The sequence below is a fragment of the Hemiscyllium ocellatum genome, chromosome 39 (assembly GCF_020745735.1).
Source record: "Hemiscyllium ocellatum isolate sHemOce1 chromosome 39, sHemOce1.pat.X.cur, whole genome shotgun sequence".
Classification (NCBI taxonomy): Eukaryota; Metazoa; Chordata; class Chondrichthyes; order Orectolobiformes; family Hemiscylliidae; genus Hemiscyllium; species Hemiscyllium ocellatum.
Window position 1 is genome coordinate 24,411,472 of NC_083439.1, and position 23,753 is coordinate 24,435,224.

The window sequence follows — 23,753 nt, forward strand, 5'->3', positions numbered from 1 at the left end:
CTGTCTCCACAGAGATCCTACAGCCCCTCTGGAGTGAACAACCATGTTGCTATCTGAAAACAAAACTCAACAGAAAAAAAAATCAATAGGTATCTCTAAGCATGACAAGCAGTGGCTGTGTGTCTACTGCTGACTGCAAAATCCACAGTAAAACTGACATTTCTTTTTCTCACATTTGCTCACCGTTTCTCTCCCTTTCACAGATTAGGACATATAATAACTGGTCAATGAAAATACTCACGTTGTAAACAATCGGCGTTTAGAAGGTCTTGACATTTTTCATGGCATTTGACACCACACTCTGTACAACGCATGCCTTGCCTGGCTATGCCCCAGAGCAGTCCTTCACATTCATAGCAATAGGTAGGAGTCGTTGCAGTCCAAACCTCAAAGTTATGTGGAGTGGTTGATGACATTGGGTAGATTAAGGCCTGCAATGTTTTCTTGTAAACATGTGCTTTCTGTTAAAAATAAGATCAAGAAAATTTGGGTGTTTGTTATTATGAAGCACTGATTTAAAAACTTTAAGAAAATTTATTTCAATACACCATGTTACAATTAGGTTTAGATTCCCTACAGTGTAGAAACAGGCCCTTCGGCCCAACCAGTCCACACTGACCCTCCGAAGAGCAACCCACCCCACCTCTGACTCATGCACCTAACACAATGGGCAATTTAATACGGCCAATTCACCTGACCGCACATCTTGGACTGTGGGAGGAAATCCATGCAGACACGGGGAGAATGTGCAAACTCCACACAGACAGTCGCCCAAGGATGGAATTGAAGCTGGGACCCTGGTGTTGTGAGGTAGCAGTGCTAACCACTGAGCCACCGCCCTATAAAACTGGCTGTGCTTGAAAATGGTATCACTGAAACCAACAGCATCTCTTTAACTCTGGACATGAGAATTCTTCTGTACGTTGCTTTTGCCAATTGATTCATCCAAATCTTTTCCTTTCAAATCAATTAAATATTTTGCTGTAGATATATTTCACAACAAGGAATAGGAATCTACTCTGTAAAGCAAACAAGTCGTAACCCTGAAAGGCTTGCATAGAAAAATACAAATGAGAGAATTTGTTGACATAGTTCTTCAGTGTTTGCATTTGTGTCAATTATCAGAGGAATTTGTCAGGTTTTGTATCTATAAAAACACCATTACAGATTATTTCTCAGAAACACAGAGTGTAATATGCTTGTGGTGTTCAGTTTTGAATTCGGAAGTTTTCTGTTATGTAGCTCTCCATTAGCCTGGCTCTGAAGTGCAGATGGGAGGATTAATTTCTAATCCAGCCTGTCTTCTCAAGGTCACTGTTCAGGCACTCTCTGTGGGAAGTCAGGTATTTGTATCTGCTGTAAGTTCTGAGGTGAATTAGGGGTCATCTAATTGCTTGGAAATTAAATCTCCAGGTCAGAGTCAGCATGAAATGACCGACTTTTTTTCCCCAAGTGTTTAAATTTGTAACAAGGATTGTGATTTGTTTTGTGAAGTCTGAGTGATATTAAAAGCTACTTCAGTTGGAGATGTGGAGTGAATATTTTAAAAACGGAGACACTGAGACTTCACGAATCTCATTCTTTTAATTTTTGTGTTGGCAATTGGTCTTGAATTTGGGATGATAAACATCAATGTAATTTTTTCACTTTGTGTGACAATGTGGGGGCAAATGTGCTAAATGTGGGCAGACAGTAGCACACCACCCCCATTGCTGAGGAGGCTAGACTTATCGTGTAGGCAAACGTGAGGACTGCAGATGCTGGAGATCAGAGTCTAGATTAGAGTGGTGCTGGAAAAGCACAGCAGGCCAGGCAGCATCCGAGGAGCAGGAAAATTGACGGTTCGGGCAAAAGCCCTTCATCAGGAATGAACAGTAATGACTTATCGTGCGCCAAGCTGCTAGACAAGAGTTAATAGAAGTTTCATAAATGAGAATTTTGCCTTATCAGATGACCTGATACGGACATGCCAGGACTTCAGAAGCTGAAGTCTCTCAATCTTTTAAAGGCTGGCAGCCTGTGTACCCTAAAGACTGACAATCGGGGCTTGGCAATCCAGGAGCAGGTAGGTCAGGGTTCTTTATCTTCAAGAGGGGGCTTCAGGGGAAGGAGTGTCAGGGAAGAAGGTATTTGGTTGGGGTCTGGTCAGAGACGAGGGGCAGAACTGTGGATTTCAGAGGCCACCCACTTGGCCATCACATCCTGGCCTGCAATTGCACCTCCCACCTTCAGGTTGAGGCATTGTAGTCTCTCCCTTCCACCCAAAGCTGGAACTAAGGTCTCCCTGATTTCCCAGCAGGGAAACTAGCCACCTATCTTTGCATGCTGGGAGAGCAGGTAAGCACGGAGACATAGTAATGGGCAAAATCAACAAAACTAGGGTTCACATTTCAGGTGACAGAATCACACTTACCAAGTCTTCATTATTTATTGACGTTCTGTTGACCATGGCTAAAGATATACCTGCTTTTCGGGCAGCTAGAGTCTGTTGAGATAGATTAGAATACAAATAGTGATGAGAAGACATTTAAAAAACATACTCCAGGGAACTACTGAATGTCTATTGTAATGTTTTGCAATGTAAAATGTGTATTAAAGCTTTTGTGTTCTCCTAGAACCCTGGGGATGATTCTTCATGCAGTTATAGCTGATGATTAACTTAGAACCAGTATATTATCCAAGAATCAATAGATCCTACTGATCTAATCAAATCAGATCTGGCTTTATCCAGTGACACTTAGAATAAAAAACAACCCCTCTGCCCCATCATCAGTGAGCCTGAGATTTTTTTTCTTCTTAATATGCTGTCAGGCCTAACTTCAATCATAGATTTGTGACTATGGGATGTTGAATGGGTTGGTGTTCTGAATTGTTCCCTTGCTGTTCACAGGAGGAAAACAAAAGAAAGTTACCAAAATAATCCAACTTCAGAATAGCAAATAAAAGTCTTTATGAAAACAAAACTGCGAGGGAGTGTTTGGCTTTCACTTGGCAACTGTCAGCGGTGAGATGTTAGAAATGTGGAGATCACTGTGTAGGGAATCATGTGTAGGCACATCTCATTAGCTGCTGGTGAACACATTGCAGCTTTTCTTGAACAGGGTATTTAGTCAGTCAAGTGACCTTCAACCCAAGGTTGAGCAATTCTGTTCTGTGTAAGAATGCTGATATCACTGACAGCACAAAATGCATATTTAATCTGCTCTTTATTAACTCAAGGTACTATGCTCCATATATTTAGCTGTTCAAACGATCTGCAGAGTATTGGGCGATAAAACAAATGGTCCTAAAGCCTTTCCTTTCAAGGGCTTGATCATTAAAATGTTAAGCATGTGCAAAATAAGGGCTATTGCATCCTTCGTGAAAGTGAGCAATGGACAAAATCTGGATGGGATTTTGCTGGTGCTAATTGGAATCAGTGATGGGATTGGGGAAGAAAAGGACCACTGAGTGGGAAGGCTGGAAATCCCACCTTCTTTTCTGCAGTCAGCCATTTTCATAGAATCAGGGGAGGGAACAGATCTTGGAACCTCTGAAGGAGGCCATGTGGTTAACTTTTCAAAAATGTACACAGTATGTGAAATAACTCCACAAAGGCTGGTAGCCCATCACCAAGTCGCCCTTTATTTACACATGTATTGTACATGACACTGACCCAGCTAACTCAGAGCCGGCTCCTAGAATGAACAGAACGTGCTGACACTCCTGTTTATATCTGTCAGCCAGGGCTCCCTGATTGAACCAGGTTAACAGCCCCAATCAGGGAACTCCTATTCTATGAGATCCACTTTGGCTGATCTCATCCCAATCACTACAGCAGGGGGTAAATCATAGAAGCTACACGAACTGGACAAACCATACTGGAGGCAGAAAGAAGGTAAGACAGAAGTAAAAAAGATTTTGCCTCCTCTATGGTTCGTAATGAAATGATGTCAGAGTGCTCAGTAAGGCGAGCCATGTTTGTGCTGTGGCTGAAAGCTGGAACTATCCAGTAAACAGCATGGTTGGTAGATTGTCAGTTTTAGAAGCAACAATCTGTTTTGACTTGAAATGCCAGCTCACCGTGCTTGCTTGAAAACACAACAATGAATAAGAATTAGACTTTCAGATGCTTGCAAGCTTTGTTGTCAAATACAAGCTCTGAGTTGTGGAAAACATACAAGGTCATTAACTTTCACGCAGTGATACAAGCTCTGATCTTTTTCATTGCTTAAAAGACAGGAGAAAAAAAACTGACGTTTAGAGAAGAAATCTTATTCAATACTTGATGAGATTTCGGTAAGAGAATTCTCCGAAAGCATTTCACGTACACTCCCTAAACCATTCCAAAAAAACTGCACCTTATGTTATGCTAATTAGCTGACCTGGAAATATTGAATGTAAACAGCACAATTTCATGTTGTCGCAAAACCTACCATTCACATTAAGATCAGCCAAACAAGGCTGATACAGTTTTCAGTGAAACATATAATCAGTTTGTTTTGAATATTTTCATTACTTGTCAAAACCTATCATATTGCATATGTACAACTTTGAACAGAATTACTGTAATTCCAGGATACCTAATTGCATACGACAATATGTCTAAAAGTAAGCTCGGAGAGCATTGTTAAAATGTGGATGCCGACATGCAAATATTGTGGAATATTTACTGGAGGACAAGAGAACACAGCTAAAATTATCATTTTGAAATAAAATACTGCAGCTGTGTTTAAAGAAAAAGTGTTCCCATTGCAGTAAGTTTGGCAATTTGTGTCTGTCAAACTGTAGCTCAGCTCAGCACAGGAAAATGCTGTTAATTTCTTCTAAAATCAGATGTTGGATGTGATACCAAAGACTAAAATCATGTAATTACAATTATTGTTTGTGAATATTTAACCACGTGAATATTTAATCACAAAAATATTTAAATTCTTATGGAGAACGAGTAAGGATTTCCATTCATTTAGGGATATTTTCTGAACATGCTTACTTTTCCTGAAAAATGTAACTCAGTTCTGAAGATATGCATCATTTCATATGCTTTACAAACTGTTGTGGAATGGAGCTATTTAGCATTAACTCCCCAACCTGCACTGAGAGGTGGTCAACAGATTTGGACAGTTCAAATAAAGCATAGTAACATTACCAGTTTCCATTCAGGTAACTCCAGCTTTCACATCATTCTTAAATTTTGGCGGAAACACCACAGTCTAAGGTCTTTATGCCAAAGTATAATGGAGGAGAAAGTGAGGACTGCAGATGCTGGAGATCAGAGCTGAAAATGTGTTGCTGGAAATGCGCAGGTCAGGCAGCATCCAAGGAACAGGAGATTCGATGTTTCAGGCATAAGCCCTTCTTCAGGAATGAGGGAAGTGTGTCCAGCAGGTTAAGATAAAAGGTAGGGCGGAGAGACTTGGGGAGGGGCGATGGAGATGCGATAAGTGGAAGGAGGTCAAGGTGAGGGTGAGGATGAAATCAGATTTCTCCAGTTTCCTCATTTCCCCTCCCCCTACCTTGTCTCAGTCAAATCCCTTGAACTCAGCACCGCCTTCCTAACCTGCAATCTTCTTCCTGACCTCTCCGCCCCCACCCCACTCCGGCCTATCACCCTCACCTTGACCTCTTTCCACCTATCGCATCTCCATCGCCCCTCTCCCAAGTCCCTCCTCCCTACCTTTTATCTTAGCCTGCTGGACACACTTTTCTCATTCCTGAAGAAGGGCTTATGCCCAAAACATCGAATCTCCTGTTCCTTGGATGCTGCCTGACCTGCTGCGCTTTTCCAGCAAAGTATAATGGAGGTCCATTTTTGTATTGGACCTTCCTGGTCCATCAAATACATGTAAATAATACCTTACCATAAGACCATAAGACATAAGAGTGGAAGTAAGGCCATTTGGCCCATTGAGTTCACTCCGCCATTCAATCATGGCTGATGGGCATTTCAATGCCACCTATTTGCACTCTCCCCGTATCACTTAATTCCTTGTGAGATTCAGAATTTATCAATCTCTGCTTTGAAGACATTTAATGTTCTGATCTCCACTGCACTCCATGGCAATGAATTTAACCTCGCATTTAACTACAGAGAAGGTCAAACACCACCACCACCCCCCCCCCCCCCCCCCCGGCTGTTTGGTCTCAATAAGCAAAGACTGTACAGAACTGAACTGATTTAGTACCTGTGTATGTACACAATTGTTTCTATGAATATAGTATAGTTTTGCAATAAAGAAAGAAAATCAATCTGAGATTTTTACAGAGGCAGGGAGGGAGCATCAGGATTAAAAAAAAGAAATGGAAAGTGATATAGTTTGCTCCACATAGTCACCAGTGGAGCAGCTTGAGGACTCATCACTTTAAACAAACGTGACCAAAATATTTTGAATACTTCTATAGTGTTGTCAATTCAAACCATTATGTCACAAACTTCAACGAAGTGAAAGTCATCCATTGAACTCTGCTTTAGCTAGTTCAGAGACTAATGTTTCAATTGTGAATTTCAAAAAAATGCATCTCAGATTACTGAAACTGCTGTGCAATTAGCTCTGCACATTTCCCTTAGCTCTTCATATTTCAAGTATGTATATTTACAAAGGGAAGTTAATGCGCTTTCTTATTTGAGGCATGTTAGAGACAAATGTGAGTTCATAGACTCTCTACAGTGTGGAAGCAGGCCATTCGGTCTATCGAGCCCACACTGACCCTCCAAACAGCTTCCCACCCAGACCCACCCCTCTACCCTATTCATGTAACCTTGCATTTCCCATGTCTAATTCACCTAGCCTGGACACTATGGGAAATTTAGCACAGCCAATTCACCCAACCTGCACATCTTTGGATTGTGGGACAAAACTGGAACACCGGGCAGAAACCCATGCTGGCATGGAGGGAAGATCCAAGCTCCACACAGACAGTCGCCCGAGGGCAGAATTGTGCTCTGAGCCAGCAGTACTAACCAATGAGCCACCGTGCCACCCTGCTCTATTGTCATCTGTCATTTGAACCTGACATCATTTTTATTGTGCTTAGTAAGAGAAAACAGTCTTTTATTTTTGAATGGAAATCACCCTTGACCTACTTTTTTTTTAAGTAGTTGTTACAACTGGGGCTGGTTAGCTCAGTTACATATATCTGTAGAATATCATTCAGAATTACATCAACAGCACTGGGTTTGATCATTGTTCCGGCTGAGTTGGACTCTGAACTTGCCTCATTGCCCTGCATCATATTAAAATTACAGCAGAATTGAGAGTGCTGCCTATGCAAGTTGCACAAGTGCTGCAACTGGTGCTTTCATGGTGGTATACTGTAAGAGATCTATATTTGAAAAGTACTTACCAAAGCCTGTTTAATCCCCGAAGCAAATGAAAGAAATACTTTGTTAGTTTCACTGATGACAATTGCAAGTAAATTATCAAAGTAAACGTCAATGATTTTCTTTAACAATAGGTGTAAATAAACTTGCAATATAGTTAGCAACTGCAATGATATGCGAGTGTTATTATGTGATCAGCGTCACTATGTATTAGTTCTTCAACAGACATGAAAATGTAACAAACCATTATTCATAGAGAGTTTCTATTTTCACCTGAGCCTGGGTGGAGGCAAAATGAAGGTCAAGTCAACTAGCATCCCAGGGCACATGCCCCCACCACCCTGTCCCCCCGTTACTGGTTACTGAAAGACACTGGCCATACCCTAGCAACAGATCACGCTGTTTTGATTTGATAATCTGAGATAATATACTTCTAAAATGTGAGCACTTCAAAACCCGGGAAACAAGACTACATTTTCCTTCAGCTTATAAATCACTTGACTTGAATTTCGTTTGCCATCTAAATGCAGCCAACTATCTTTATCTCAAATGAAACATGATTGAGCAAATTCAAGATAGCACTTACCAAATCTCGAACAATAGGCATCGTCTTCTTTCGACGCAGGTCTGGCATACTGTCAATGCCGTATAGCTCACTTCCAGGCCTATAACATTTCATACAATTCAGCAATGAGCATCATATAGCATAACTTAGAAAGCTACAATATAATTTTCACAATATTTGAGTTCTAGGTCCTATCATCTTCATTCTTCATAGCATTTAGTAGAATCTGCTAGGCATCAACATATGTGTGTTGCAGAAAACAAAATAGGCTGGAGAGCACAGTGGATCAGACAGCATTCATGGAGAGAAAACAGGCTAATGTTTCAAGTTTAGATGACTCTTCATCAGAGTTGACATTACGTGTGGAAGGGTCACTTATGCAATAGAAAGGCAGGAGGTGTTGTTGGAGTGCTGGGGGAGAAAGGATATTGATAGTTCAGATTAAATAACTGGAATGTGAGAATGGCTGAACAAGGGTGTGCTGAAAATGTGTTGCTGGAAAAGCGCAGCAGGTCAGGCAGCATCCAAGGAGCAGGAGATTTGACGTTTTGGGCATAAGCCCTTCTTCAGGAATGAGGAAAGTGTGTCCAGCAGGCTAAGATAAAAGGTAGGGAGGAGGGACTTGGGCGAGGGGCGTTGGAGATGCGATAGGTACCTGCAGACCTCACTTTCTCCTTGAACAAGGGAGTGCCTAACTACCAGATTGGAAAGAACGGATGGTTCGCACTGGGTTTGGGGGAGGGGAGAGAAGGTGACAGAGAATGTAACAAGCAAAGCTAAAAAAAGTGAAAGAATAAGTTCACAATCTGAAGGTGCTGAATTCAATATTGAGCCCAGAAGGTTGTAAAGTGCTTCATGTGAAGATGGGATGTTGCTCCTCCAGCTTTCACTGCGATTCGCTGGAGCATTGCAGCATGCCAAGGACAGACAAGTGGGCATGCGAGCAGGACGCTTTGTTAAAATATCAGCTATAGGAAGATCAGCGTCAGGCTTGCTCACAGGCCGGAGGTGCTCCGCATAGCGGTCATCCAGTCTGCATTTGGTTTCTCCAATGTGGAGTAGCCCTTGGATGGTGAGCAGGGAGAGGGGACAGAGCAGGTGTTGTACCTTCTGTGGTTACATGGGAAGGTGCCACGGGAAGGAGGGTGGTGGTGCTGGTCAAGGAATGGAGTAGGGTGCCCCAGAGGGAACAATCCCTGCAAAATGCAGATGGGGAAGATCTATTTGGTTGTGGCATTCTGCTGGAGTTGGCTGAAATGGTGGACAATGATCCTTTGAACATGGAGACAAGGGGGATCTGATCACTCTATTGTGACTGATGGGGCGGGGCAAGGGTGGAAGCATGGGTGGTGGGTCAGATGTGATTGAGGGTCCTGTCAACCACAGTGGGCCAGAAATCACGGTTATGGAAGAAGGATGCTATATTTGTACTGCTGTTGTAGAAGGTGGCATCATCCAAATAGATACAACGTGGATGAATGAACTGGGAGAATGGGATGGAATTCTTGCAGGACATAGGTGGTAAGAGCTATCCTGAAGGCAGCTATGTGAGTTAATGGCTTTGCAGTGGATGGCAGTGGACAGAGGTCAAGGAAAGGAAGGGAAGTGTTGGAAATGGATGAAAGGTATAGACAGGAGGAAATTGAAGGCAAAATGGTCAAAGTTTTCAAAGTCAAGGCAGGAGCATGAATCAGTAGTTGATAAACTGAAAAAAGAGGCAGAAAAATTGACATTTTGGGCAAACGTCCTTGATCAAGAATGAAGGCAGGGAGCCTCTGGGGTGGAGAGATAAATTGGGGGGCTGGGGAGAAGGTAGCCAACAATACAATAGGTGAATGGAGGTGGGGATGAAGGTGATAGGTCAGAGAGGAGGGTGGAGTGGATAGGTAGGAAAGAAGATTGACAGGTAGGACAGGCCATGAGAATGGTGCTAAGCTGGATGGTTGGAGCTAGGGTAAGGTAGGGGGAGGGGAAATGAGGAAACTGGTGAAGTCCACATTGATGCCCTGGGGTTGAAGTGTTCCAAGGCGGAAGATGAGGCGTTCTTCCTCCAGGCATTGGGCAGTGAGGGAGTGGCAGTGAAGGAGGCCCAGGACCTGCATGTCCTCAGGAGAGTGAGAGGGGGAGTTGAAATGTTGGGCCATGGGGTGGCAGGGTTGATTGGTGCGGGTGTCCCAGAGAGTGGTCTGGACAAGTGGAGATAGCATGGACTCAAGGTAAGAGGAAATGAGCTCAGTGGGCAGGAACAGGCTGATACGATGGGCCTACCGGGACAGGCTGGTTTGTGAATTTGGGGAAGGAGTAGAAGTGGGCTGTCCAGGGTTGGAAGACTATAAAGTTGAAGGCAGCGGTGTTGGGGGGTGGGGGCTGTTGGTGGACGGCAATTTCCAGAAGTAATGAGGTCAGTGACAGTCCTGGAAACAATGGCTTGATGTTCAGGTGTGGAGTCATGGTCCAGGGGGAAGGAGGAAGAAGTGTCTAATTACTGAAAACAAAAAATGCTGGAGAACACAGTGGGTCAGGTATGGTGTGTTATATAGGTGTACTAGGTACATTGTATTATCAAAGGGTGGTTCAGCAACCATTGCCTGCTGCTCTCTTTTTTGCTGTTTTCCACCCTTTTGTAATTTCCTAATCTGAAGACATTTACACCTTGCTGCATTGAGGGCTTTGAATGGAAGGAATTCTACAGTATCTTGTTCACAGCATTCATACATAAACCGTCAATGTGCCCTTTTATCAGGAATAGACTTCCAGCAGCGTTCGTTAGATCACTCTGACTATTTCCTCACTGTGGATCATTGAACACAGATACAGTGCTCATCATCATCCATGCAGAGTGGCAGAGATGAAAACTTGAATAGAACCGATGGTTATGTTTTACATAATTGTTCATTATTGACAATCCATTTAGCTAATTATGATTTTAATGAATTTTGAATGGTTTTAGGGAGTTAGGTGAGAAGCAAAATTAGTTGAAAAGAATCCAGATCTGCCTTTTGGGGTCTGCGTCTCTCTGATACAAATCAATGACTCAGAATAAAATGTTCCTGGGCTACGTGACTTGATTAATATTTGGATGAAATGCTCATCTTTTTTCTCTTTCAAACATAGAACTGGCAATTAAGAACACATTCTTGTGAAAAAGCTAAGTTTTTGTTCTCAGTGGTAGAGAATTCTAGCCATTCTCTTCATGGGTCAGACTGTAGTTGAAATGGCAGCGTATTCTCAGGGAAGTACCTTCAAGTGAAAGCATTAAACTACATTTCCACGCTTAAAAAGCATCTCTTCACACAAACCCCAAAAGACAAATCGAGATCTTTTCATGTATCTTTTTTGTTTCTTATCTATCTCCCTGAAATCCATTCAAATGATGGTAAGTGCAAAATTCACACTTAAGCAGAAAGGATTCTTCAATAGTGAATCTTTATGCACAACAAAGCCATCAGTTCTATTCATGTTTTCACATTCTCCTCCACCGTTCACATCCATCTTTCTGCTTGGATGGTTCTGCTTCACATTGATCAGGATCTGTCTGAAGAACTACTTCCTTTTATAGTCCCTTGAATATAATAATTAGTTTGACCTTGCATCCCCATGTTCCATCCCTACCATTTACCATCACGGTGTGGAACTTCCTTGATGTTTTTTCTGCATCCACTACCATAACTTTTGGAGATTTTAGGTTTGTGTACAAGTACTGAATAGACTCACATTCGCCTGTACTTGTGTTTGGGTTTTTGCCGTGTTTACCTATTATTTACTTAGCTAAACTACTTAACTCTGTGATCTGCCTGTGTTGTTTGCAAGACAAAGCTTTTCACTGTGCCTCGGTACACATGACAATAAATTCAATTCAAATTAGATCATAAACTCAATTCAAGCAAAGTTATTGTGACAGCGAAAGACCAGCACCAAGAACATTTCTGAATCAAATATTTTTATGTCACCTAACACAGAGGAACCCGATTATCCGAATATCGGATTATCTGAAGGAGATCTCGAGGTCCCAAAAGAAACATTACATCAAAGACATGTTTCCAAAACTGATTGCGTCTTTTGTTTACAATGATTAAAAATTAACCTGGCTTACTGAAATGCTGCCAAGAACAGACCTGGACATCGATGGGAGCCCAGGAGCCGTCTCCAAATGACTGACTACATGCACTCTCTCTCTCCCAACATTTTCCCTGGAGTTCTACACAAGAGTGTACCTTAAACCCCCCTTCCCCAGACAAACTCTCCAAAATTGTCCTGTACAGGGCAAAGGTGGAACTTAACAAAAAGTTGCATTAAAAAGTTTGTGTGTGTGTGTGCGCGCGTGTGTGTGTGAGAGAGACCCCCCCCCCTCAAAGGCAGCATCATCTTGTTGGTGGTGTCTCGTCCGGCTGTCCCGGAGAGGGGTTGGGGGGGCACACAGGGGGCATGGTTGGTGGTGCAGATGGGGGTGGGGTGGGGTTGGGCGAGGGTAGGGCAGACGGAATGCTGGGGTGGAGTCAGATGGGGGGGCAGTTCGGCAGGGGCTTTTGCGCGGTGTGCTGTTTCCTAGGTGCTTGAAGGGGGAGTGGACTTAGCAAGTGCTTGCTGTGTCAATCCCATTTGAACTGCTGGGGCTGGGGATGGGGGGACGATGGGGTGCGGTGGAGGCGGGAGGCTTCATCACTGCTGCCGGTCCCTTACACACAACTATGTGTCTGTTCAGAAACAAACTCTGAGACAGAGAGAGGGAGCAAGGCAGGCAGAGTGAGGATAAAGGGAAACTTCAGAAAAATCAGAGTCCCAGAGGAGAGGCATTGAATCAGTTAACCGAATAATCAATATCCGAACAAAATACTGCCCGCCCATCTCATTCGGACAATCAATGTTCCAATGTATCTTGTATATCTCTGGAATACTGCTTCTTAGATCTGCAACTGACAGGGTACCCTTTACTATTCAGTATTTCCCAGGAGCTGAAAAACTACGGCATGTTCTTTGTGACCTGCAACACATTATCAATGAGGATGAGCACCTCACCAAGACCTTCCGCACACCTCCACTACTTGCCTTTAAACAACCGCCAAACCTCAAACACTTCATTGTTCATAGCAAGCTGTCCGGCTTTCAGGACAACTCCATACAACCCTGTCATGGTAGACGCTGCAAGACGTGTCAGAGTGTGGACATGGATACCACCATTACACGTGAGGACACCTCCCACCTTGTGCATGGCAGTACTCATGTGACTCAGCCAACGTTGTCTATCTTATATGTTGCAGACAAGGATGCCCTGAGGCATGGTACATTGGGGAAACCGAGCAAAGGCTATGACAACGGATGAATGGGCAGGGCACAACAATCAACAGACAGGAGGGTTCCCTCCCAGTTGCGGAACACTTCAGTGGTCCAGGACATTCAACCTTGGACTTTCTGGTGACCATCCTCCAAGGCGGACTTCGGGACAGGCAGCAATGAAAAGTGGCCGAGCAGAGGCTGATAGCTAAGTTCGGTACCCATAGGGAGGGCCTCAACCGGGACCTTGGGTTCATGTCACGTTACAGGTGACAACCATTGCACTATACACACACACACACAAACACTCCTATACACATACACACACACGCACATTGACACCCACACACACCCTTACAGACACACACACACACTCATACATGCACCCCCCCACAGACTTAAGACACTCTCCACATACACTTTCTCTCACACACAATCCCCAACCTCGACAGACAGACAGACACACACACACACACACACACAAAGACCCACATGCACAAATATATCTTGTGGGGTGAATTTGTACCTACAGGGTTACATTATACTTTGCTCAAAAACTGCATGAATTCATGTAAAACTCTGTTATCTCACTTTTGAGATTAGAATCAATCTAAACATCATGGCATAGACAGAGAACACAGGGGGCTAACAGCTTTTATTCCTGATGAAGGGCTTTTGCCCAAAACGTTGATTTCACTGCACTTTGGATGCTGCCTGAACTGCTGTGCTCTTCCAGCACCACTGATCCAGAATCCGGTTTCCAGCATCTGCAGTCATTGCTTTTACCTTCAACATATTGTCTAGCTATCACCATTGTTAACAGCTAACCTGGGAATGCAACTTTTTAAAAAAAGGTTTTGTGATTTACACATGAAAGAAATGAAACTATCATGGTATTCGAACAGATGAAAGACTTCACAGACAATCAATTTTTCAATGTATAATTTCAGTTACATCACACTGTAAATGTTTGCTATAAATTCTGTGTGTTAGGATTGAGCCCTCCACTACCACCTTATGAAGGAGCGACACTCCAAAAGCTAATGCGCTTCCAATTAAACCTGTTGGACTATTACCTGGTGTTGTGTGATTTTTAGCTCCTTAGACAAGTACTTTCCAGCTGAGAAGTCTAATCGTCTCCAGCGTTCCCTCATAAACTCAGTGAACAACTCTAAAACCTTTTCTCCTGCATAGAGATTCTTCACACTTGCCAGTACTTGGTTTCCCGGTTTTGTGGTGATCAGATTGGACACCACATCTTTCTCATATTAGCCTTTTTGCAAGTCCTTCCATCACACCAATGGCAGGCTGTAATAGTGTGAAAGACCCCTGATCAGCAATGCTTAATGCATTGACAATTAAAGCTTCCTTTGTGGATAGTATGCTGGTTAAAATATTCTGCTAATTTCAACTGTCAAAACCTTGGGATGTTTCTTGAAAGATCTACAGACTTCACAAGCCTTGTTCAATACGACCATCCTTTTTCCAACAACAGTTGACAACCACACAATGTTTTCTCAGTGAGATGTCAGCGTCAAAGAACATTCAAAAATTTCAAACACTCAAAAATAAAATCTATTTGGATTGAAATTATAAAGTTTTTTTGAAAAGTTTGATTCAAAGTTAAATACATTTTCCATTCCTCTCATCAGAGAGGAGCACATTGCATTGAGCACACAGCTTTGAGAAGATTTCACATTTCACTGACTGTTTATATTGCTTTACTAGTGGTGTATATTAACTGCGAAAGCTATTGCAAACAAAATGGATTGTATTCTTGCAATGTCTAGCTGGTGTAGGAGTGTATGCAGAGAATCACGATGGCCAATGACAGTGTTGGCAAGTGACAGTCATTGGCAAGTGACAGTGGCAAGAGGAAATGTGCAAACTCCTCAGCTGCAGTCACCGAAGGTGAAATCAAACCTAGGTCCCTGGAGCTGTGAGGCAATATTGCTAACCACTGAGCCACCCAAAGTAAATGCTACAAGTTTCAACTTGTCCAGCTCTTTCAAGGCAACTGCCTGGGCTACGTTAACAGTGACTTTGAGCAGTGGGATTCAAACCTACAACACCCTAGAGACTGGAGTTTAAATCCAGCAGCTTAAACCACTTGTCACAATAAGTAATGCAGCCATTGAAATACATATTCAATGTTGGCTGCGTGTTGCAATGATATATGTAAGCACAGAGCACAGTGTTTGTGTGTTGCATCCATCAGAAGAAATGTACACCCTGTAATCTGCAACACGGCCAACTTTGGGTCTTGATTAGAGCGGTGCTGGAAATGCAAAGCAGGTCAGGCAGCATCCGAGGAGCAGGAAAATCAATGTTTCAGGCAAAAACCCTTCATCAGGAATTCCTGAATCATTGATTTCCCTGCTCCTCAGATACTGACTGACCGGATATCCTTTCCCAGCACCATTCTCATCTTGACTCTAATCTCCAGCATCTGCAGTACCCACTTTTGCCATCTTTGGGTTTGTCCAGTTATATGGGATTAGAAGCGGGAGTGGGTGATTCCACCCCATTTAGCCTGCTCCACCATTCAACTGGACCATGGTTAAGCTGAATCTTGGCTCCACTGACCTGCTTTTGCTCCATAACCATGATGCCCATAATCAATAAAAATCAATCCAGCTTTGTCCTGAAGATCTTAATTGACCCAATATCCACAGCTTTCTTGAAGACAATAAATTCCAGATTTCCATGAACCACACAACTTCCCTTCTGAAAGGGCCTACTTTAAGTTGAAGATTGTGCCACTTTTGTCTATGATTACCCCACACGGGGAAATATTTCTTAATTTAAACACTTCTTATTTTAAACCATGATTAGATAAGGCCACATCTGTGCAATCTTTAAGCATAGACAAGCAACATCTATTTAACATGTGATTATAATTTAACTCTTTAAGCCCTGGAACTATCCTGGTGAAATTTTGCTGTCTGCCTTTCAAAGACAATAAATCTTTCCTGAGGTTTGGCACTCAACTGAATGAGATGCTTCAAAAGGGTCTCTCCAAGTCTCTCCACAACTGAAGGATCAGCTCTTAACTGCTGGATTTCCATGAGCTTTTCCAACTGCTTTCTGGCACAATGCCCTAGCTAATTGTGATTTGTGCATACAGACACCTAAATCTTTTTGATCTTTCACAGGTCCTATTCTCCAACTGTTAAGGTGATTTCCCTACTTGTATTCCTTCTGTATAACTTCACTCCAAACCACTCTGAATTCCATTTGCTCATTCAGTTACTTTGATCTCACAGCCTTGCTCATTACTATTGTTCAGAAAGTCAATAAGTATAAATATCGATGTTGCAACTTCTCCAGCCCAGGAGATAGGTTTGGAACCCAATCATTCTTTAATTTCAGAATTTTCTGGATCATTGAAAGACATTAGAAAGCTGAAATAACTCTACGAAGGCCAGTATCACCAAATCATTTTTTATTTACATGTGCATAATACCTGACGCTAGTACAGAGTTGGCTCCTAGAGGAAGTCCATTGATCTCTGTCAGTCAGGGCTGGCTGATTGAAGCTGTTAACCCAGTCCAATCAGGGAGCTCATTCTCAATGAGATCCACCTAGCTGACATCATTCCAATCACTACATCCCTCCCTCTCTAAGTCCGAGTACATAGGCCCGTTCTTTATCCTGTAGTTTCTCCTGGGATGTTTTTGCACCAGTGCCTCTGACTCTGTCTGGGTTACTGGCAGCATGTTCTGGACCATAGTCCGCCTATAATGCCTGGAGTGTCTTGGCTGAAGCCCATCTTCTTCAGGCAGTAACAGTGTCGAGGCTGTGACATCTGCCATGTCCGTCTTGTCCCTCAGAGGTTTCTTTGATACTAGGTGGAGGGGGAGAACCCACAGGTTCTGACAGCCTTACCCGATGTTCTCAGGGGCTGGGTATGTTTGCTGCTGCCCAGTTTGTGAGGTCGCAGCTTTCATGTGATCCAAGGACTGCCTCACCTACCCGAATTTTGTACATCACAGGGCCTGACCTCGTATCGACCATGTCTCTTACCTATTCAGGCCATTCCTGTGGTTTTGATAGCAAACTTCATCCCATGAAGTAAACTGTCTCTCTCAATTGGAGGTGTATTGTGGCCGACACTGGTGTTCCTGATGCCATTTCACCCTCCCCACTCCCCTCCGCTCTGCTCCCAACCCCCTCCCCTAGGTCCAGGAAGATCAGATTTAATCTGGTAACAGAGTTTTCTCCTCATTACCAATTCCACTAGTGCTCTCCCTGTAATTGTGTCAGGGACGGTCCTATAATTAATTAGGAACTGGGACAGTTTGGTATCTAGTGGAGCTGTAAGTTGTTTCTTTAAGCTTACCTTCAAAGTTTGGATTCCTCTTTCAGCTGGACTGTTGCACAAAGGACAATATGGAGTTGTCATTATATGCCAAATGCCACTTGACCTGAGGAAATACTCAAATTCCTGGCTGGTAAATGATGGCCCATTGTCTGTGACCAATACCTCTATTGCCCCTGTGCTTGATGAATGAACTCTGTGTGCATCCAACCACTCAGAATGGGCATTCACAATGCGTAAAAACATAGAACCCATGAAAGGGACAACATGATGTGTAAGCGAGTCCAGGATTTACCCGGCCATTCCCACAAATGTGGAGGAGCTGCTGGTGATAATTTTTTGACCTTGTTGGCACTCTGGGCACTGCCCCACCAATGCAGTTATGTTTGCATCCAATCCTGGTCATCAGACATAACTCCTTGCCAACATCTTCATTTTATAAGCCCCTGGATGACCCCAGTAGAGTTCAGCCAGTATCTGGCGGTGACCTTTGCTCGGGACAATCTCTCTTGCTCCCCCTAATAAAATGTCATCCTCTAAAATAATCTGGTTTCATCAGGTCCAGAAAGGTTTCAATTCTGGTCGTGATGGTCTTTTTGTTCTCCCCATCATCACCAGCTGTTTCAGTTTTGCCAAGAATGAATATTTTTGTGTCTACAGTTTGACACTGTCAGCAGTGACCAGAAGGGTGTCCAGAAAGTTTAAAACCTGAACCAGGAGTGCATCTGCCAGCGGGAGGCAGCTAAAGCATCCACATTTGTCACTTGGCCTCTCAAATAATGTTCAAGCTTGTAATTGTACACACTTGGAATGAGAGCCCACTGCTGACTCTGACCTGAAGCTATGGGCAGCATGGCCCTGTCCTCTTTAAGTAGCCCTAGCAGCATTTGTGGTCTGTTACTATTACAAATGGATATTGGTGGAACATTCTCACACCAAAGATGACCACCAAACCTTCCTTCTCTATCAGCCGAACTCCGGGAAGAATACATCACTGGGTGATCCTCTCTGATGGGCCACTGGTGAGTCAACACTAACCCAATACCATTCAGGGAGGCATCACATCTTGCATCTTGTTTGGGATCGGAATGTGCCAACACCTTAGACAACAATGGCTGTTTCTTCACTTCCCTACAAGCTACATCTTAGCTGCAAGACAATTTCCAAAGCTGACCATTTTTCAATAGCAAATGGAAGAGCCCCAGAATGGAGGCCAGGCTAAGTAGGAATTTTCCATAATAGATCTCCAAGGAAAGGCCAAAGGTCCAGTACAGATTTGGGAGCTGCAGCACCTTTGATCACCCTTATTTTATCTTCCAATGGGTGCAACCTGGTCTTGTCAACTTTGTTGCCAAAGTAGTTCAGTTGGGGTGCCTGGAACATACATTTTTCCCTTTCGAGGTGTACTCTCGCTTTGGAGAAATGTTTAAGCACTATGTCCAAGTCCGTAAAATGCTCTTTCCTGGTCCTCCCAGTTATTAGCACCTCGTCCAGATAAACAGAAATCTGGAGTAGACCTTCTCCAACATCCGCTGGAAAATGGCATAGACTAACAAAACCCTGAAAGGCTGTCTCATATATTGATATAAACCCTTATGGGGATTAATTGCAGCATTTGTTTGGGAATCCCCATCTGCAATTGCAGGTACCCTTGGCTCATATCCAGCTTTGTGAGGGACAGCTCCCTGCTAACGTTGCGTATTAATCCTCAACGTGAGGGACTGGGTATTTATCCAGCTGTGAGAAGTAGTTCGGCCGTTTGTTTGAAATCAGTACAAAAGCGAACCGACCTGTCAGGCTTCACCATCGGTATGACTGGTGCTGCCCATTCCACAAACTGGACTGATTAGATTAGATTAGATTACTTACAGTGCGGAAACAGGCCCTTCGGCCCAACAAGTCCACTCCGACCCGCCGAAGCGCAACCCACCCATACCCCTACATTTACCCCTTACCGAACACTACGGGCAATTTACCATGGCCAATTCACCTGACCTGCACATCTTTGGACTGTGGGAGGAAACCGGAGCACCCGGAGGAAACCCACACAGACACAGGGGGAACGTGCAAACTCCACACAGTTTGATGAGTCCTTCGTTTTCTAGTCTCCTGATTGCAGTCTCTACTTTTGTCCGTAAGGCAATTGGCACTGGGTGAATCTTGCAACATTACGGAATTGTTTCTTGGTCAACATGAAAGTGGACTTGGCTCCTTTGATGGGCTGTAGGCCTTCCTGAAAAACTTCCAGGTATTTAATTCGGACTTCGCTCAGGCAGCCATCTTCTAATCAAAAAATGTTGAGGTGAATCTTTCTCAACCAATTTCACCCCATCAAGCTTGGACCTGAGTATTTTACTACAATCAATGGTAACTGAACCAGCTGTTTCTCAGAGACCTGGACCAAAGTTGTCCCTTAATCTGTAAAGGTTCCTCAGTGTAGGTTCTCTATCTAGCCGAAGTCTTATACAAACCTAAGGGTGGAGTCCAGAATGAAATTTGTTGAATGCCAGTATCAATTTCCATTAGAAACGGGTGGCCATGTAACCAGACACTTATTTTGATTGGTTCTAATTTTCTAACAGCAATTTAATAGTTCCAAACCAGATGTAGGTGGTCTTTCCAGGGCCTGCACTCTCCTGGGTATTAGCCTCTGAATTCTGTCATTCAATTCAGTCCCTATGAGATTCTTCTGCTGTCTTTAATCTGCATACCGGCAGCACTTACAATGGCTTGCCATCCTGGATCCACGAGAAAGTTTTAACCTTTTGGCTTTGTTTTGGGGTTTTGCTGTGGACCGACCGAGAGTCCCTCTGTTCAGGATGTGTCCTGAGTGAGGCTATGCAATTGCCTTCACTCAACTGGTTTTCCCCAAACTCAGTCAACCTGTCAAGGGTGTCCACTTCCTTCGGAGTACCCTGCACTTCATATGCTCCACTTGCTGCTCTTTCCAATAACAAAGCGAGGTGTGGTGCCTGTTTGAAGTCCAGTTGGACTTCAACTAGTAGGTGCTTTGGCACAGTTACACTCGGAATGTGTGGTACGGGAAAAGCACAGCAGATCAGGCAGCATCCGAGGAGCAGGAGAGTCGATGATTCGGGCATAAGCCCTTCAGGGTAGTTATATCATTAATCTCACATACCAAACAGTGTCTAAGCATCTCACTCAGGGTTAAAACAAATTCTATGCCTCTACCAGTTGTCTTAACCTTGGAAAAAAGTTCTAATACAGATTCTCCAGGTTTTTGAACTGTCAAATAAAGGCAATAGTATCTCAGCATTAAGAGATGGCTTGGGGTTGTAATATTCCTTAACTAAAGCTGTCAACACTTGAAAGGTTTTATTGCCTGGTGCCTCAGGGAAAGTTAACCTCCTAATACCCGACAAAGCTGTTGGTCCACAAGCTGTCAGGATAATTATTCATTGCTTTTCTCATCTGTCCCAATGTCATTTGAGTGTGAAAAAATAACAAATTCTTTCCACAAACTGGTCCCAGAGGATCGAACAAATCAAGCTTCCCAAATAGCAACATGATGCCAGAAATGCTTGCCCTAACTCAAAGACAACTGTTGCGAGTGAATCTCTGCAGTGGTATGTTTTTCTCTCAACACCACTGAAATAAACCCATGAAGACTGGTATCCTGTCACCAAGCCACCCATTATTTACACGTACGTAGTACCTGACACTCACCAAGCTAGTACAGAGCAGGCTCCAAGAGTGAGCAAAACCCCTGACACTCCTGTTTATCTTTTTTTTAACCTGTTTTTTTTAAAACCCCACACTACCGCCTAACTGTTTATTTTTTTTTGAAGGTAGGAAAACACCCGACTGGCCAGTTACAAGCAGTGCCCTTACCAATCCTTTTTTTTGTGATGACACTCCTTTTTTTAAAATTTTTTAATTAACCCCCACACTACTGCCTAACTGTTTATATCTGTCAGCCAGGGCTCCCTGATTGGACCAGGTTAATAGCCCCAATCAGGAGCTCCTCTTCTCTAAGACTGACTGCGCTGACATCGTTTACAATCACTACAGAAACCTAGCCCCAAGTCCATGAACTGGAAAACACTGTAGACTTAAATAATTACAAGAAACATAAAAGCAATGTAAAACATTATAAAGCAGGAATAAAAAAATGTTTTATGTATGAAAATATGATATTTTGTTTCTACTCCCAAAGTAATGTAACTTAGATGGTACCGAGAGTTGTTTAATACAGTTCAAAAAATTTCCAGACAATGAACATTGACATACAATAGATTTCCACACTGGAAAGGTTACAATATCATTGTAGGGTCACACATTTCGACTGTAACTACGCAAAAGCACCTACTAGCTGAAGCCCAACTGCACTTGAGACAGGCACCACAACCGGCTTTGACATTGGAAAGTGCAGCAAGTGGAGCATATGAGGTGCATGGTACTCCGAAGGAAGTGGACATCCTCGACAGGCTGACTGAGTTTGGGGAACACCACTTAAGTGAAGGCAATCACAAAGCCTCACTCAGGGCACATCCTGAACAGAGGAACTCCAGGTCAGTCCACAGAAAAAAATACAGTTGGAATAAATATAAATCAATTCCAATATGAAATCGACTGCTGTATGTTATAAATTTTATAATACTGAAGATTTTCATAACTAAGTTGCCGCCCACACAATCACACTGGCCAAAAGGAACTAATAAACACAATGGTTTTCACAATCCAGCATTTGGAAAAATGGTAAAATGTTGTTAAGTCCCTGCGCTCCTAAACGAATGCAGCATTGGCTTCAAAATGATTTATAGTGATGTTGGTCAAAGACAAAAGTCTTTTGTGGTCCAGAGCAGCAAATATAACAAAACCAGAAATTGGTGGAAAAGGTTTGGCAGCATCTGTGGAGAGAAATCAGAGTTAATGTTTCAGGTCAAGTGACCCTTCCTCAGAACTGATGGTAGCTGGGAAAAAGGGGGCTGTTATGCAGAAGATAGGATGGGGGCGCGGGCAAAGCATCAAACAATAAGTGGGGATAGAGTCCAAGGGGAGAGAAGAACAGTTGGACAGACAAAGTAGTGGATAACAATTAGCCAAGGAGAACGTGTAGTTACTAATCAGGGACTAATGAGGAACACCTCATTTTTAATTAAAAGTGACAAATGCCCTTGTTTGCATGACATTTAGAGTCATAGAGATGTACAGCACAGAAACAGACACTCCGGTCCAATTCATCCATGCCGACCACATATCCTAACCTAATCTAATTCCATTTGCCAGCACTTGGCCCTTATCCCTCTAAACCCTTCCTATTCTGTAATGCTGTAATTGTACCGGCCTCCACCACTTCCTCTGGCAACTCATTCCATACATGCACCACCCTCTGTGTGAAAAAGTTGCCCCTTAGTTCATATCTTGCCCCTCTCACCCTAAACCTATGTCCTCTAGTTCTGGACTCCTCCATCCCAAGGAAAAGACCTTGTCTATTAAATCCATCCATTCCCCTCATGATTTTATAAACCTCTATAAGGTCACCCCTCAGCCTCTCTCACTCCAGGGAAGACAGCCCCAGCCTGTGCAGCCTCTCCCTGTAGCTCAAACCCTCCAACCCTGGCAGCATCCCAGTAAATCTTTTCTGAACCTTTTCAAGTTTCACAACATCCTTCCAATAGGAAGGAGATCAGAACTGCACACAATATTCCAAAAGTGGTCTAACCAATGTCCTGTACAGCTGCAACAAGACCTCCCAACTCCTATACTCAATGCTCTGACCAATAAAGGAAAGCATACCAAACGCCTTCTTCACTATCCTATCTACCTGCGACTCCACTTTCAAGGAACAATGAATCTGCACTCTAAGGTCTCTTTATTTTGCACACTCTCCAGGACTCCACCACTAAGTCCTGCTCTGATTTGCTTTTCCAAAATGCAGCACCTTCCATTTATCTCAATTAAACTCCATTTTCCACTCCTCAGCCCATTGGCCCATTGATCAAGATCCCGTTGTACTCTGAGGTAACCTTCTTCACCGTCCACTACACCTCCAATTTTGGTGCCATCTGCAAACTTACTAACTATACCTCCTATGTTCACATGCAAATCATTTATGTAAATGATGAAAATTAGTCAACCCCCAGCACCGATCTTGTGGGACACCACTGGTCACAGGCCTCCAGTCTGAAAAATAACCCTCCACCACCACCCCCGTCTTCTACCATGAAGCTAATTCTTTATCCAAAATGGCTAGTTCTCCCTGTATTCCATGGGATCTAACCTTTCTAAATAGTGTCCCATGGGGAACCTTGTTGAATGCTTTACTGAAGCAT

The 23,753-nt window shown here is 43.3% G+C and overlaps 1 protein-coding gene across 4 annotated transcripts in view; it reads right to left on the reverse strand.

Moving 5' to 3' along the window:
* Positions 1-23,753, reverse strand: part of LOC132834396 (protein unc-13 homolog A-like) — a 575,505-nt gene that overhangs the window by 245,463 nt on the left and 306,289 nt on the right. For 3 of the 4 annotated variants that reach the window (XM_060853271.1, XM_060853270.1, XM_060853267.1), the window contains 3 exons: positions 7,887-7,965; positions 2,414-2,485; positions 242-461 (listed from right to left, as the gene is read on the reverse strand). In XM_060853271.1, the coding sequence (XP_060709254.1) occupies positions 242-461; positions 2,414-2,485; positions 7,887-7,965 (371 nt within the window). Of the gene's footprint in view, positions 1-241; positions 462-2,413; positions 2,486-7,880; positions 7,966-23,753 lie in introns of all 4 variants that reach the window. The other variant, XM_060853268.1, reaches the window with a different exon arrangement.